This window comes from Ostrea edulis, chromosome 5 (genome assembly GCF_947568905.1).
Source record: "Ostrea edulis chromosome 5, xbOstEdul1.1, whole genome shotgun sequence".
Taxonomy (NCBI): domain Eukaryota; kingdom Metazoa; phylum Mollusca; class Bivalvia; order Ostreida; family Ostreidae; genus Ostrea; species Ostrea edulis.
Window position 1 is genome coordinate 51,401,218 of NC_079168.1, and position 13,844 is coordinate 51,415,061.

Genomic DNA, 13,844 nt, shown 5'->3' on the forward strand with positions numbered 1-13,844 from the left:
TTTTGAGTGTTGTATAAATTTTACTCAAGAATGATAATATGCACTGTTGTACAACAATCCTAAAAAAGCAAGATAACAAAATAAATATAAGAAGTTAAAAGCAAGGAAAAGGACTGGTGTATTTGAATGTCCCGTATTGTTTTCAGATTCTTTTAAAAATTGTAATGGAGAAGACTTCATCACATATTAATTAATCTTATTCAAGACAATTAATATCAGCAAAATTTGATTGTGATACTCCATTTTATAACACATCAAGTGTCATGCTGCTTGCCAAAGCCATTGCATTTATGAATGTATATTTGTAAAATAAAGTATTTTTGATATTCAGCAGAAAAGAACCCAAATATGAAAAATATGGATAGAAAATAATATATGGAATAGTAATAAAAAATGCAAATAAATGACTAATTGTAACACATTTCTCTGTTTTAGTTCTGCACAAAACTAACTGAACAGGGATAAATACACACTACACTGTTTTAGTTGTGGAAATGAATAAAGTTGTGAACAATTCTCTTTGAATTGTGGAAAGCAAAGAAAAAATAACATGGATTTGCAGAAAACAGGTATCTCAGAGGAATGCTTAGCACCACATAAAAAATTCATCAGCTACATACATTCATCACAATTTTTGTAACATGTCTTAAGAAATCAGCTCATTATTTGTTAAGGAATAAAATTAATGTCCAGTTTTTTTGTATTATGCATTTTATAAAGATAATGGAAGCACAGGGTAATTTATATAATCGACAGGAATCAAATCATACTCCCATTGTTTACACCCCCCATAATATACACAAATGACATTTATTCCTTCTAGTGGGGATCTTTTTGTTGTTGATATTTTTAATGTCGAGCTGAATTGTTACCTGAACATCACACTTCTTACATTGAGAAGTACAAAAAAAACCCAATGAAACGGCAAAGTTTTATTACTCACAAAACATCAGTGAATGTAAATATTAGTGTATACAAGTCTAAATGCTGAATGGTACAAGTAATTGTAGACTGCAATATATAACAATTTCCCGTTTAATAATACAGCATCTAAACTTTTTCCTACCCAGCATCTTTGTAGACCCCCTCCCCCAATATCTATATCTGTAGATTGAATTCTTCCAGTATAACATCTATGGCTGTTTTTAAATTGATTTGTTATCACTACTTTGTCTTTCTATTCTGTACCTATTCTATTGCATTGTAAATTTCAACACTACCAAATTTTTTGCAGTGTCCAAGTAAAATTCATGACAATACATGTACATGTATAAACATGTAAACATAACTGTTGATAAAATGTTCACAATCAAAACTTCTAGACACACCTGCTACTATTGCAGACAAAATAAAAAATAAGGTGATGTCACAGAAATACTTAAAAAAAAAACTTAAAATATAATTTTTAAAAAAACAACAAAGAAAACTTGTGCAATAATGATCAAATTTAAGCTAGGATTTAGTATTCTAACAATGCTTTTCTTTTACTCTTACATTCTATGAAACAACATTAATTTAAATTAAACACCATATTTCCTACATGTTATATGGCATGGCAATAAAATGATGTCTCTACCTAAACACACACTATGTGCTACATTCTATTACAGGTAATGGATAAGCTACATTCTCCAAATACATTTAAATCATTCATAGTACAGGTTTACTGCAAAAAGTCCCCTCAGTCACTATAGGAATTGTATAGCCAATCTCAAATACACACACATATATAATGACTGTAAGTGTATTCCACAACAAAGCAACAACATAATCAACAAAACTCAATTGGACTAAGTCGTCACATGAGATCTCACTTCTTCTGTGGTGGCTTGCTGTCCATTGAGTCAAGGCCCTCATGAGGAGGTGGCAATTTAATATCATTAGGCTCCACTCCCCATATTTCTCTTGCATACTCCGAGATTGTGCGGTCGCTGGAGAATTTTCCTGAGGAAGCAATGTTGAGTACACACATCTTTGCCCACTTTAGAGGATTCTAGGAAGAAAATAAGGTTAAATTCATGAATTTAATAAGTTATAAATTTGAAAGCAACCTACTATACAAGGAAAAATCTACTAGCATGTAGTACTGATGCTGGAAGTATATTTCAAATAATCCCTCGCACCAGAAACTATCTGCATGTTTTACTGAATTCATAGGTGCATGCAAAAGACACAATGTATCATGATCAACATCTTGTTTCATGTATAAAATCATCACCGTTTATTGCAATCTATGTACATCTTACTGGGAGGGATGCACTGCTTTGCACTACTCATATCAGTGCTCATTGTAAATTTACAAGTTTCTGTGACAGTAGCAGTAATGAGTGGCAAGATAGTTGGTGACAACAGTTATATTGGGTGGAGAGATAATTTGTTAAAACAACAGTAACGAGTCAAGAGATAATTTGTTACAACAGCAGTAACGAGTCAAGAGATAATTTGTTAAAACAGCAGTAACGAGTGGCAAGATAATGTTACAACAGCAGTAACGAGTGGAGAGATAATTTGTTACAACAGCAGTAATGAGTGGAGAGATAATTTGTTTCAACATCAGTAATGAGTGGAGAGATAATTTGTTACAACAGCAGTAATGAGTGGAGAGATAATTTGTTACAACAGCAGTAATGAGTGGAGAGATAATTTGTTACAACAGCAGTAACTAGTGGAGAGATAATTTGTTTCAACAGCAGTAATGAGTGGAGAGATAATTTGAGACATTAACAAAAATTCATGAAGAAGTAATTTTGAGTTATTACCTTGAATACTTCACTGACGCTGTCCTGACATCTTATGTAAGCTTCATAATCCTTCAGCAGACAAAATCTGCCCAAACAGAATTCATTTATGAATACAGGTTTAAGAATATCAAAGTCGAACATGAAGCTCATGGACCTTAATGGTCATCCGAGTCTCATGCAAACTGGAATCAAAAAGTACTTCAAAAAGTACTACATGGAGACTGCAAACAAATATAATAAAATAGAGAATTTGTTTTTTTTACAAGATGTGATTCTTCCCATTATTCCTTCCCATGTAACAAAAGGTCCATGGAACATAAAGCTCGCTTGAACAGTTAAATTTTCCTAGTATGTAAACCTTGCATTACATCTGCTATCTGACACCAGGGGGACATGGTGTATACAAACAAGATTCTACACTACATTAGGATGCTTGCATATTAGTTACAAGCTGTATCCTTGCAGTTATTGAAAAAGATTCAAACACGTGATTTCTCATTGGTTGTCTTGAAAAAACAAGGACCCAGCTTCTTTCAAACAATCACCTTATTTCCAAATTTTCTCCCCTTGGATGAAAATATGGAAATTCAATGCAATCCCCTTCAATTAGGAATGCTTTGTGCCAAGTTTGGTTATAAACGGTCAGTGGTTCTTGAGAAGATGAAAATATGAAAAATTTCCGATAACAACAGATGAACATCAAACTTTTGACAAAAAATGCTCAATTTAGCCTTTGACTCAGCTAAATGAGCCAAAAACCGGATTCCTATTGTTCTCAACAATCACTGAGAGATAATTGATAACTGATACACTAAACCAGGATACCTGCTTATGAATTTAACATACAGTAGGCCATTCTATATCCACAGTTCCATGCGGTACAAGCACTATACCTCTGTCAACAGCTTTTTACAGAAATCTTGTAAGTTTCTAATATCCAACATTTATGTTTTGGACTAAGTACTTGGTCATATTATGAAATGCTTTTGGTGCATTTAACAGAGTATTGTTACCTTACATCCAAATGTTTAACCATGGATTTGGGGATTGAATTGCAACTACTTATATTTAGGAAAATTTAAAAAAAAGTTTAGCCATATCCGACTGTGTGCAATAATTCCACTCAAGTTCATAATCATTTCCCCTTGAATGGGCTGGGGTCCAATTGTTTGGGGGAAAAAACAACAAAGCACGCATCCTTTTTTCACTCAAGGATGGTTGGTCAAGTTTAGGTGATGTTAGTTACATTGGTTCTGGAGAAAAAAAATCCAAAATGTGAAAAGTTAACAAATGACTGACAGACAGATGGGCAAATTGACACTCAGTTGCTAAACTTTCACCTCAGATCACACAAGAGCATCTACACAAATTGCACCTAAAAGCAAGAACTTTATAAAATTAACTCCAATGCAGGTTAATAGTCAGTAATTTGGACTTGAATGTTACACAAACGTACCATGCTGAAGCATTCAGCTATTTCTTAAACCTTTGTCATCATGAACACAGAAAAATTAAGCTTAGCCAGACACTACTGCCCCTAAATATCCATGTTGAAACAGATTTCAAATATCATGCTGAACTTGAACCAGTACATCTGATCTCACAAATGGACGGAATCAACATGAACCTCCAATTTCATGCTAGAAATAGCCATCACAGATCATGCAGTCACACCAGACTACCTGTCCGGCCACATAACAGTGTTGTACAGATCCCTGAACTGCCCTGGTTTATCTGGTGAAAAGAAGCCTGTGTTCAGCTGCTCTAGCACCAAACGAAGATCAGAGTTTGCCTCATAATAATGGCGGGGGTTGTAACTGCAAGAGATAAAATTAATTACCTGTCATTGTATACTAGAGAATTATATAGATCCATGAATCGGTCGGGCTCGTCGGGGGAGAAGAAGCCATCCTTGATCTGATCTAGAATCTGCTTCAGGTCCTTGTTACCCTCATAGTAGTCATGTGGGTGGTACCTTGTGAAAGAAAATGAGTTGTGTATCGTTATATATTGACGTGTGTGTGTCGTCTTTTGAAAGCCTGCATTTACAATTAGTCAGAAGTACGTCTGGAAACTGCACATAAAGATCCTACATCATATTGTTCATCTTATGAGTTAGTACTATGCATAAAATCCATTCCAAAAGTTCTATTATTACAACAATTTAGGGCTGGGCTAAAAATGAAAGGAATAAAATTTTAAAGTACACTATATCACACAAGCATTCTGTAGATGTATGTCCCCTAACATTCCTAAGTCAAGTCATTTGTGTAATATTCTATGTGAATAATCTGATGTCCACAGTTTATGCATAATAACCCCCCCCCCCCCCAAAAAAAAACCCCAAACAAATAAATACCAAAAAAAATTGGAAAAATGAATTTAATAAATCTATACATATTGACAGGACTATCAGTATGTCCAATCTTGAATTTCTGTTGCATCGCATTTCACATTTTCTTTAATTTAAACCATGTCAATGAATACGTCTTTACTGTTATATTAAACAACCCATCATTCGTATCTTCAGCCTCGAGTTCTATTGCTGTGTTTGGAACAACCAAACCTTCAGTATTCTGAACAATCAAGCATATAAAGATCAGCATTTCCCCATCTACCTTGCGTCTTCAACAGTCACAACTTTATTCTACCTCTCATCACTTTAGCAACCACATATCAAATTTCTGGAAAAAAGTCCCATAAATGTTGTAAAAAAAAAAAATCAGTCAACTGTGACAAAACTTCAACTTGATCTGTAAACATACATTGGTAAATCACATACCAAATTTTAGCTTTCTAAATCAACGCACGATAAAAAAAAAGTCCAGAAAACTAAGTTGTGACACATGGATGCCAACTAGTGGTTCCTTCAGCTTCACCAGTACGGGACTAATAACTAAAACTTGGAGAAGGCACTACCATTGTGGATTTGTATGTACATGCAGTGTGGAAACAACTTGACAACATCAAACTACCAGTGGGGTAAATGGTCATGGGTGATCAAACAATCTCCAAGGCATACATAGCTGTTGTTGAACCTCTATAATATTTGTCCAGTGACATCTAATCTAAAATAAAACTTGCTGAGGAACAAGCAATGAAATCACATAAATAAACAGGGTATGTGTATTCTAAACATAGAATTTCCTTCCTTTGTGGCAGCACATTAAAATACTTACTGCTTTTCAATTTGGCTGCACGAATACAATGACAGTCATTGGAAAGACAAATTCTGATATATGAGTATCTTTACATAAACCCTTTCTCAAAAATTATTTAAACACACTCACAACACATACGTGTATAAATGAAAGAAATAACTAACCCACTCTTCTTCAGTTCCTCTACTTCATGGACTTTCATTCCAAAAATGAAAATGTTTTCTTCTCCCATTTCCTCCATCATCTCCACATTAGCACCATCCAGTGTTCCAATTGTCAGAGCTCCATTCAACATGAACTTCATGTTTCCTGTTCCAGAAGCCTCTGTTCCTGCGGTCGAGATCTGCTCACTTAAGTCCGCTGCGGGAATGATCTTTTCTGCCAGAGAGACTCTGTAATTCTCCAGGTAAACAACTTTAAGACGGTCCCCAATGATTGGGTCGTTGTTGACTACCCTGGCAACACTGGTGATCAACTTGATGATAAGTTTGGCAACATGATAGCCTGGTGCTGCCTGTAAAAAAGTTTTGTTTAGCAAATCGGTAAACAATTCATATTTGTAACATGCAGACTAAATAAATTGAATTCCAGGAATAGGATATATACAATACAAGAGGCCCATTCCCAATATCAATAACCTGAATATCACACAATATATATAGAACATAAAAGTGTTGTGTGTAAATGCTGTAAGTGTACATCTTCAAAACTACACAGAACTGGGTGTCCTTGTGGTAAAAAAAAAAGGAAGAATTCTTCCGATTCTGGTCATAATAAACCTTGGCGCCAAGTATGAGCTGCTAATAATATCTCAAATAGTAAGATGTGGCCCAGAATTTTTTTTTTTTAAAAGTCACCTTGACCTTTGTTCAAGGTCATGACACACTTTCTGGTCACAAGCAACCTTTAACTAAAGTATAAGCTAAATATTCAGGAGTAAAGAGTATTTTTCAAGATGTTATACATTTTCATTTTATGAGTCAGAAAACTCTACCCTCAAACTGGGGTTTTGAGTTATATAAGTTACACAAGTTGTGTATATAAACTCATCATTTTGTTATTCATGGAGTATATTTACCATAGATTTCATTTGATAATTGTCATGTATGTTTTGAAAATCCAGACTTTATCTAAAACAGTTTCTTTTGGTACCTGAGCATGCATGTTTAAAATGGTCATCAACATGTCTGACAATACAGGATATGTGGAGATATGTGGATACACATGTAAATACACTCTAAAGAAGTTTGTCTGTGTAAAAACTGAAATCCAAAATTGTACAAAATTTTCAATTCAGCTATAGGACATTGTATTCATGATTTTTGGTGGTGATATTCATGGATAATCTTACCCCCCCCCCCCCCTCCCCCCCAAAAAATACTCATCAAAGTGGCACAGCACCTTTCCTCCAATCATGATAGTCCTGGGAACAAAGGCCTGGTTGGGGTCCCTCTTGAGTCGATTGTATAGGGTAATTATGTGGAAGCAGTTCATCAGCTGTCTCTTGTATTCGTGGATTCTCTTCACCTGGATGTCAAAGATAGAGGATGTGTTGACCTTGATGTTGTAGTGCTCCTGGATATATTCCGCCAACTTCATTTTATTCTCCTGTAAAGATAGATTGCAAAAAACTGCTATTTTAATTCAGTTATTAAGAATTATTGCAGACACAGCTTGCTTGTAAGGAAAATATTGATGCAGTGCTGAGTTTCTCCATGAATGTGTATCAACAATGTGCCACAATACTCACTTAGTCTCTATACACATACTAAGATAAAGACTCATAAGTTTGGGAGTATAAATCCTTAAAGCCCTATTGTGACTTACTCTGGCTTTAGGGTAATAAAGAAAATTGAATCTATACTACATAGGATACTTACAATTTCGCTTAATCCTTATGGCTCTTTAAAGGAAGATATTAAAGTTTCTCCTCTAACTCTTATGTAAAACTTTTTTCTCACATTATCACCAGTGTGAGATTGACTTTACCCATGTGAGACAGCCATGTGAGATTTTTCTGTCTCACACTGCTGCGGCGTCATTTGATTGTGACGTCATATATTTTCTATGATTTACGTTACACGGTGAAGATTTACGTTACACGGTGAAGTAAAAATATTTTGCATTGTTATCTTTGAATTTTAATTTATATAGCTTTCTGGCGGACAATCTTGGGTTTTTTAGTTTACACTTATAGTGTAAACCATTTTCGGGTATGCTCTTTCTGCATATCTAATTAGTTTTTGCATCGAAGTTCAAATGAGGATTTTGATAATTTGGAATTTTCTCAAAGCTACTAAATTTATACACTAAACTGTAGGTAAAATGTGAGAAAAATAATCCTTCGTTATTTACTCGTGTGGGATAGGGAAATTCCACCTCTGGAACAAGATTCTCTGTCTAGGACTCGGCAAAGCCTCGTCCTAGACTGCGAATCTTGTCCCCTCGGTGGAATTTCCCTATCCCACACTCGTACTAATGAAGGATTCTATTAAACTCCTATCATGGCCCCATGGGTCATAATTTGAACAAAAATGAATCTATGCAACATGAGAATGCTTACATATCTATTCAATAAATTGTATCTTTTTTGTTCTTGAGAAGATTATCTTTTAAAAAATGTCCTCATATTTTAATGTAAAACTTTAAACCCCCTATTGTGCACCAACACTGGCCCCCATGGGTCATGATGTTACTAAGAAATGTATAATCAACACAACAAGAGGATGCTTTCCCATTAATCAGAGATATTTTACACTAGTGGTTCTCGTGATGATTGTATACTATATTTCATATCCGAAACTTTGAATCCTTTGTGTGGTTCTGTGGATCATGATTTAATGTAGAGTTTCCCGATTTTTAAACAGCCCACTCTATTTTCTAATCATTTCTCCTCGGAAAGGAACATGGTTCTTGATTTTAGGAAACATGAGTTCCCTGAATCACCTAAGGATACATTGCACCAAGTTTGGTAGAAATTGATCAAGTAAATGGAGTTCTGGAGGTGAGGTAAAAAACATGACCAGTTCATGATGACAACGACAATGGACAAATTCCGATTCAAAACACTAACTTGAGCTAAAAATTTTAATGTATACTAGTTATCAATTTCATGCATTATGTGATTTTCTTCTAAATCATTATTTTACTCAAAGATTAATAGACTCAGAACTTGGGTTTTAGTTAATCTCTAGTGTATACACAGCTGTAAACTTGTGATTATTTTCTTCTTTTTTTTTTATTATAAACTCTGGGTCATTACCAACATTTAATTGCATGTTATACAATTTAGATATTAAATATCAATATGACTGACCTGTTTCACTTTGATGACATTTCTGAGAAAATTTTCATCCTCTGCAAACTTCTTGAGATTCCTCAGCTGGTACAGGTCTGTGACCCAGTCCTCTCCAATCTTCTCAGCAATGACATCTGACAGACCGGGATTACACAGCAACAACCACCGGCGAGGTGTGATCCCATTTGTTTTGTTCTGGAAACGCTCTGGGTACATCTCATAGAATTCACGGAACCTGTTGACAGTGAAAGGATACACATAGGGTGATTACAAGTAAACTGATGCTTTGTCTCTAGCTAGGAACAATGTGTCAGGTACTCTGGGTTTCCGATGACAATTTACAGTATGATCTATTTTGAATCTGAATGAGACTGTTACAGTTGAATAATGTACAATCATGTTGAATGATAAAATGACATAATCTTTTGTGTCGTTAGATTCTGAACAGCTTCATCTGCATGTCTTTAGTATCAAATGACAGAAAACTACCTTGGTGAATTAAAAACATGTGTTTTGTATTTTAAATACTGCTTGCATGTGGTTTACATGTTTCATGCATTGATGTCAACCTACAGGGCTGATGATTTATTCAAAGTGTTGTTTTACATCAAAAAAAAAAAAAAATAAAAAAATTATGACCATCGTTTGAAATGAAGAATGTACATGAAATGAGACCTATAATTTATGATCAAGAACTCAGTCATATCCAACCATTGCCAGTAAATCATGAGTATTGTGCATACTTGGTAATTGCAATGTCCCATTTTGATATAGCTTACGTGTCTCTCTTGATGATTTCTGAGTGCAAGGCAGCCACCCCATTGATAGCATGAGAGCCAATGATGCTGAGATATGCCATGTTAATCTTCTTCTCTCCATCCTCCTCCACAACTGACATGCGTCTCAACTTTCCTTCATCTCCTGGGTATTTAGCTGCAACTTCCTATTAATTCAAAATGAAGTAATCTATTTCAGTTTAAGTAAATACCAGTACTATGTCATTTAGTACTATGACATTTCTCTGGGGAAATTGGCATTGTGCTGCCGAATGTAGTGTACATTTTCCAATAAAATCCTTACATCTTTTTCATACAAACACACACAGAACATGCATAAAGTATTTCACTGTGTTAAGCTACCACAGCAGTAAAATAAATCTCTGAAATTTATTTACTTAACCATGTGAGCAACAGAAAATGGCCATTTTACCAGTAGAAAGTTATGGTTGATGTAGTACATAATTTGTAAGTGTCGAGGGAGAATCTGCTCCAACATGGACACAGGCCACCTCTCCAGAGCCTCTGGGAGGACAGTGTGGTTTGTATAAGCAAAGGTCTTCACAGTGATTTCCCAGGCCTTGTCCCAAGGCAGTCCCTCAATGTCCACAAAAATCCTCATCAGTTCAGGAATAGCCATGGATGGGTGGGTGTCATTCAGTTGAATAGCCACCTACAAGAGAGGCATGTTCAAATGCAAGGCTACATAAAAATTATCTATCTTCTACAAATCATAGTCATAAACAACAATTAATTCTAATTATTAGTGGTATTTCCTACATGTTGTGTGTTGGATATCGTCTACTCCAAAATTTGATCTTTTTTAGCAATTCATTCATTCACTAGAATTTTGGAGATGAATAATAAATACTATGAATATAATCATGAATATAGAATTCTAGGTATGTTTCTTGGGTGATCTGAATATAGAATTCTAGGTATGTCTGTTGGGTAATCTGAATATAGAATTCTAGGAAGGTAGGGTGATGTGAATAAAATTTTTGGCCTGTACTAAAATAGGAATTTTAATCAATAGTTTCCAAAGTCATAAGAGATTTAGTCAAAATTGATCATACTTATCGTTTCCACATAAATGTATTGTATTTGTCAAAATGATCACATTTTCTGTATAAGAATACAGGCCGTTTCTGTATAAGAATATAGGCTGTCCAATATCTCAAATAAAATGCATGGTACCAGAGTTGAAGCATAGTGCAGACAAATTTTCACTATGAGCAAATAAAATTTGTACTAGATGTCAAAAACATACACTTTTAAAATACTTATATTTGCATTTGATTTTTTTAAAAAAGTATCCTTGCAATTTCAGATTTCTTTGAATTTTGTGTGCTAGTCAGTCAAGAAGATGTAACAGCCATGGAATAGACAAATTGTGAAACCAAAGTTACTGATCATTTTGACATTGTGATGTTACTGTAATGTCAATGTGATTATAATTTCAGTATTGTGATGTCACACTGATGTTACTGTCAAAGAAATGCATTCAGAACTTTAAGTTTTTCTTAGGAAAATCATGGAGTATACAACTACTAATTTAGTAGTGGATTTATTTAACAAGTTATCTAAATATTTCCAACATTTTAACCTAGCAGGTCACATGTATTACAATATTCACTGTGGGATTACTTCAAGTCAAAATCTTCAACTGCAAACATAGTGAAGATTAAAACCACAGTGTTGATTTCCCAACTTACAGTATAAAACAAAGAGCATGCCAAAAATTAAGAAAAGTGATGCAGAAGGGAAAAATGAATGGATATCTATTATACAGTAGAATATCCAAAAACGTAGCAGAACATCCTCAGGTTTTTTTACAAGCAGGAAACTTGATAAATTGATATGCTTTTGATTGAACAGGTTCAAAAATTGAATTCTAAAAGAAAATGCTATTCAATATTTTTTGAAACTTCTGTCTTCATTCAACTTTCTCTGCAAACATATACACAAAGTTTAAAGTTCAGAACAAAAAATAAATATTGAGTCTGGTGCACTTAATGGTCATTCAGTCACATCAATGCACCATCTTAGTAATGTTTGTTAGTATAGATTCTAAGGTGACAAACCTTCTCAGCAAATCCATCTAGATTATCATTAATGTCATTCTCCTATAGAACACAAACAGGAAATCAAGTCCTATCAAACTAGTGTTAGAAATTCAAACCTCATTCATTGAAACTGATATTCTTGTAGGAAAATGCAAAATGAAGAAAAGTTGGGTTGCTTTTTCCATGTTATGTGTTTAATGTTTGACAAATTCTGGTCTTTAATGCTCACCTCAATACCACACAACAAGAAAGCAAAACTAGAAATGTTGCATGCTGCTTGTGTGACAACTATTCTTTGTTTTTTCTTAAATTTGAGAAATGTAAACTACAGTGAAAACTGCTGAATCTGACACCTGTGCAATCTGTTTCACTGGGCATCCTGGCCCTTATTTTCATTCTCAATTTCATATCTTTATTGTCTTTTATACTGCTCATTCCGACACACTATGTATTTTGACAAAAAATTTGTCTCCCAATGAGTGTCAGATTACAAAGAAACTGTAGCAGTATCAGAAGTGACAATCTCTATATCATCACTTGTGTAACTGTTAAATGACCTCTCAGTAGCCCTGGGAATGACCATATTTGAATTCTACTCTTCAAGACCTTTCCACTGCTAAGTCACATGACCATCTTTTCGATCTTTGCAGCTGGTGAACCTATTCTACTTCCACTACTGGGGTGCTTCAATTTCAGTGATCCATATAAAGTAGCCCCCCCCCCCCCCCCCCCCCCCCTCCAGATTTACGTTAATTTCAACTATTGAAAATGTGGTATTTTTAAAAAAGAAGTTTGAAATGCTCTCACAAATTGTACATAACATAATGAAAAACAAAAACAGATCACAATTAATTTTTTAAAAAATGGCAGAAATGTTGCATATGACCTTAATATAAAAAGTTTGCTTCAACCCTATAGTAAAACCAAACTGTTAGAACATACTTTATCAGCTTCATATTAGCATTCTGAAATGGGTTCAACTTCCAGTTTACCTTGTCTGAGAATGATTCAAATGATCTGCGGACAGGGTCACGACTGCCGAACTTTGAAGACTTGAAGCGGCGTAAGATGTCCTGTAGAGTAGCTGCCACTAGGAAGTACTCCTGTTTTAGACGAAGCTCTTTACCCACGAAGAACTGTCAAGTGAAATCACATCAAAATATTGGAAGTTGAAAATATGGAAAATGACACACATGCACAAGGAAAGCCTTCATCAGATATGGGAAATAATGTTGCAATAAAAATGTATTACAGTCTAGAAAGATTTGTGTATGTGTGAAAGTTCTAGCTACATGCATATTTGAAAGTTTTTCTTTTTACCAAAATACTGCACAATTTTTATGAACTACCTGTAAAAATTCTATTGTGTGTATATGATCAAATTAAATACTGAGTTGTATTGAAGTTATGCAGACTGTGTCCACATTAACAGTCCCATCTCTAAATCAAAAGCATCCCCACAAAATGCACAAAGTCAAAAGGTTAGAGAATTCGGTGTATAATTATACCTACAGTATCATTAAGGTACAGAACTAAGATATATATTTTACATCTACCAGTACATTGTTGTTATGGTTACCCTGTAGACAGATTTATACCAAAATTGTCATTAAGATAAAAGTACTCCATAGATACATTCATACTTATTGTTATTAGGGTAGATAACTCTGTAGATATATTTATACACTGCAACTACATTGTCATTAGGGTAGAGAACTCTGTAGATATATTTATAGACTGTACCTACATTGTCATTAGGGTAGATAACTCTGTAGATATATTTATACAGTACCTACATTGTC

At 34.4% G+C, this 13,844-nt stretch overlaps 1 protein-coding gene across 4 annotated transcripts in view; it reads right to left on the minus strand.

Moving 5' to 3' along the window:
• The window catches only part of LOC125649721 (glycogen phosphorylase, muscle form-like), a 25,649-nt gene continuing 11,805 nt past the window's right edge, over positions 1–13,844 (minus strand). Inside the window, exons 7-16 of one of the 4 annotated variants that reach the window (XM_056164737.1) lie at positions 13,035–13,178; positions 12,061–12,102; positions 10,410–10,649; positions 9,980–10,143; positions 9,219–9,435; positions 7,304–7,510; positions 6,067–6,416; positions 4,424–4,558; positions 2,760–2,826; positions 1–1,993 (exon numbers count right to left, since the gene is read on the minus strand). In XM_056164737.1, the coding sequence (XP_056020712.1) occupies positions 1,811–1,993; positions 2,760–2,826; positions 4,424–4,558; positions 6,067–6,416; positions 7,304–7,510; positions 9,219–9,435; positions 9,980–10,143; positions 10,410–10,649; positions 12,061–12,102; positions 13,035–13,178 (1,749 nt within the window). In that variant the 3' untranslated portion in view covers positions 1–1,810. Of the gene's footprint in view, positions 1,994–2,759; positions 2,827–4,423; positions 4,559–4,581; positions 4,717–6,066; positions 6,417–7,303; positions 7,511–9,218; positions 9,436–9,979; positions 10,144–10,409; positions 10,650–12,060; positions 12,103–13,034; positions 13,179–13,844 lie in introns of all 4 variants that reach the window. The other 3 variants (XM_048877435.2, XM_056164740.1, XM_056164739.1) reach the window with 3 other exon arrangements.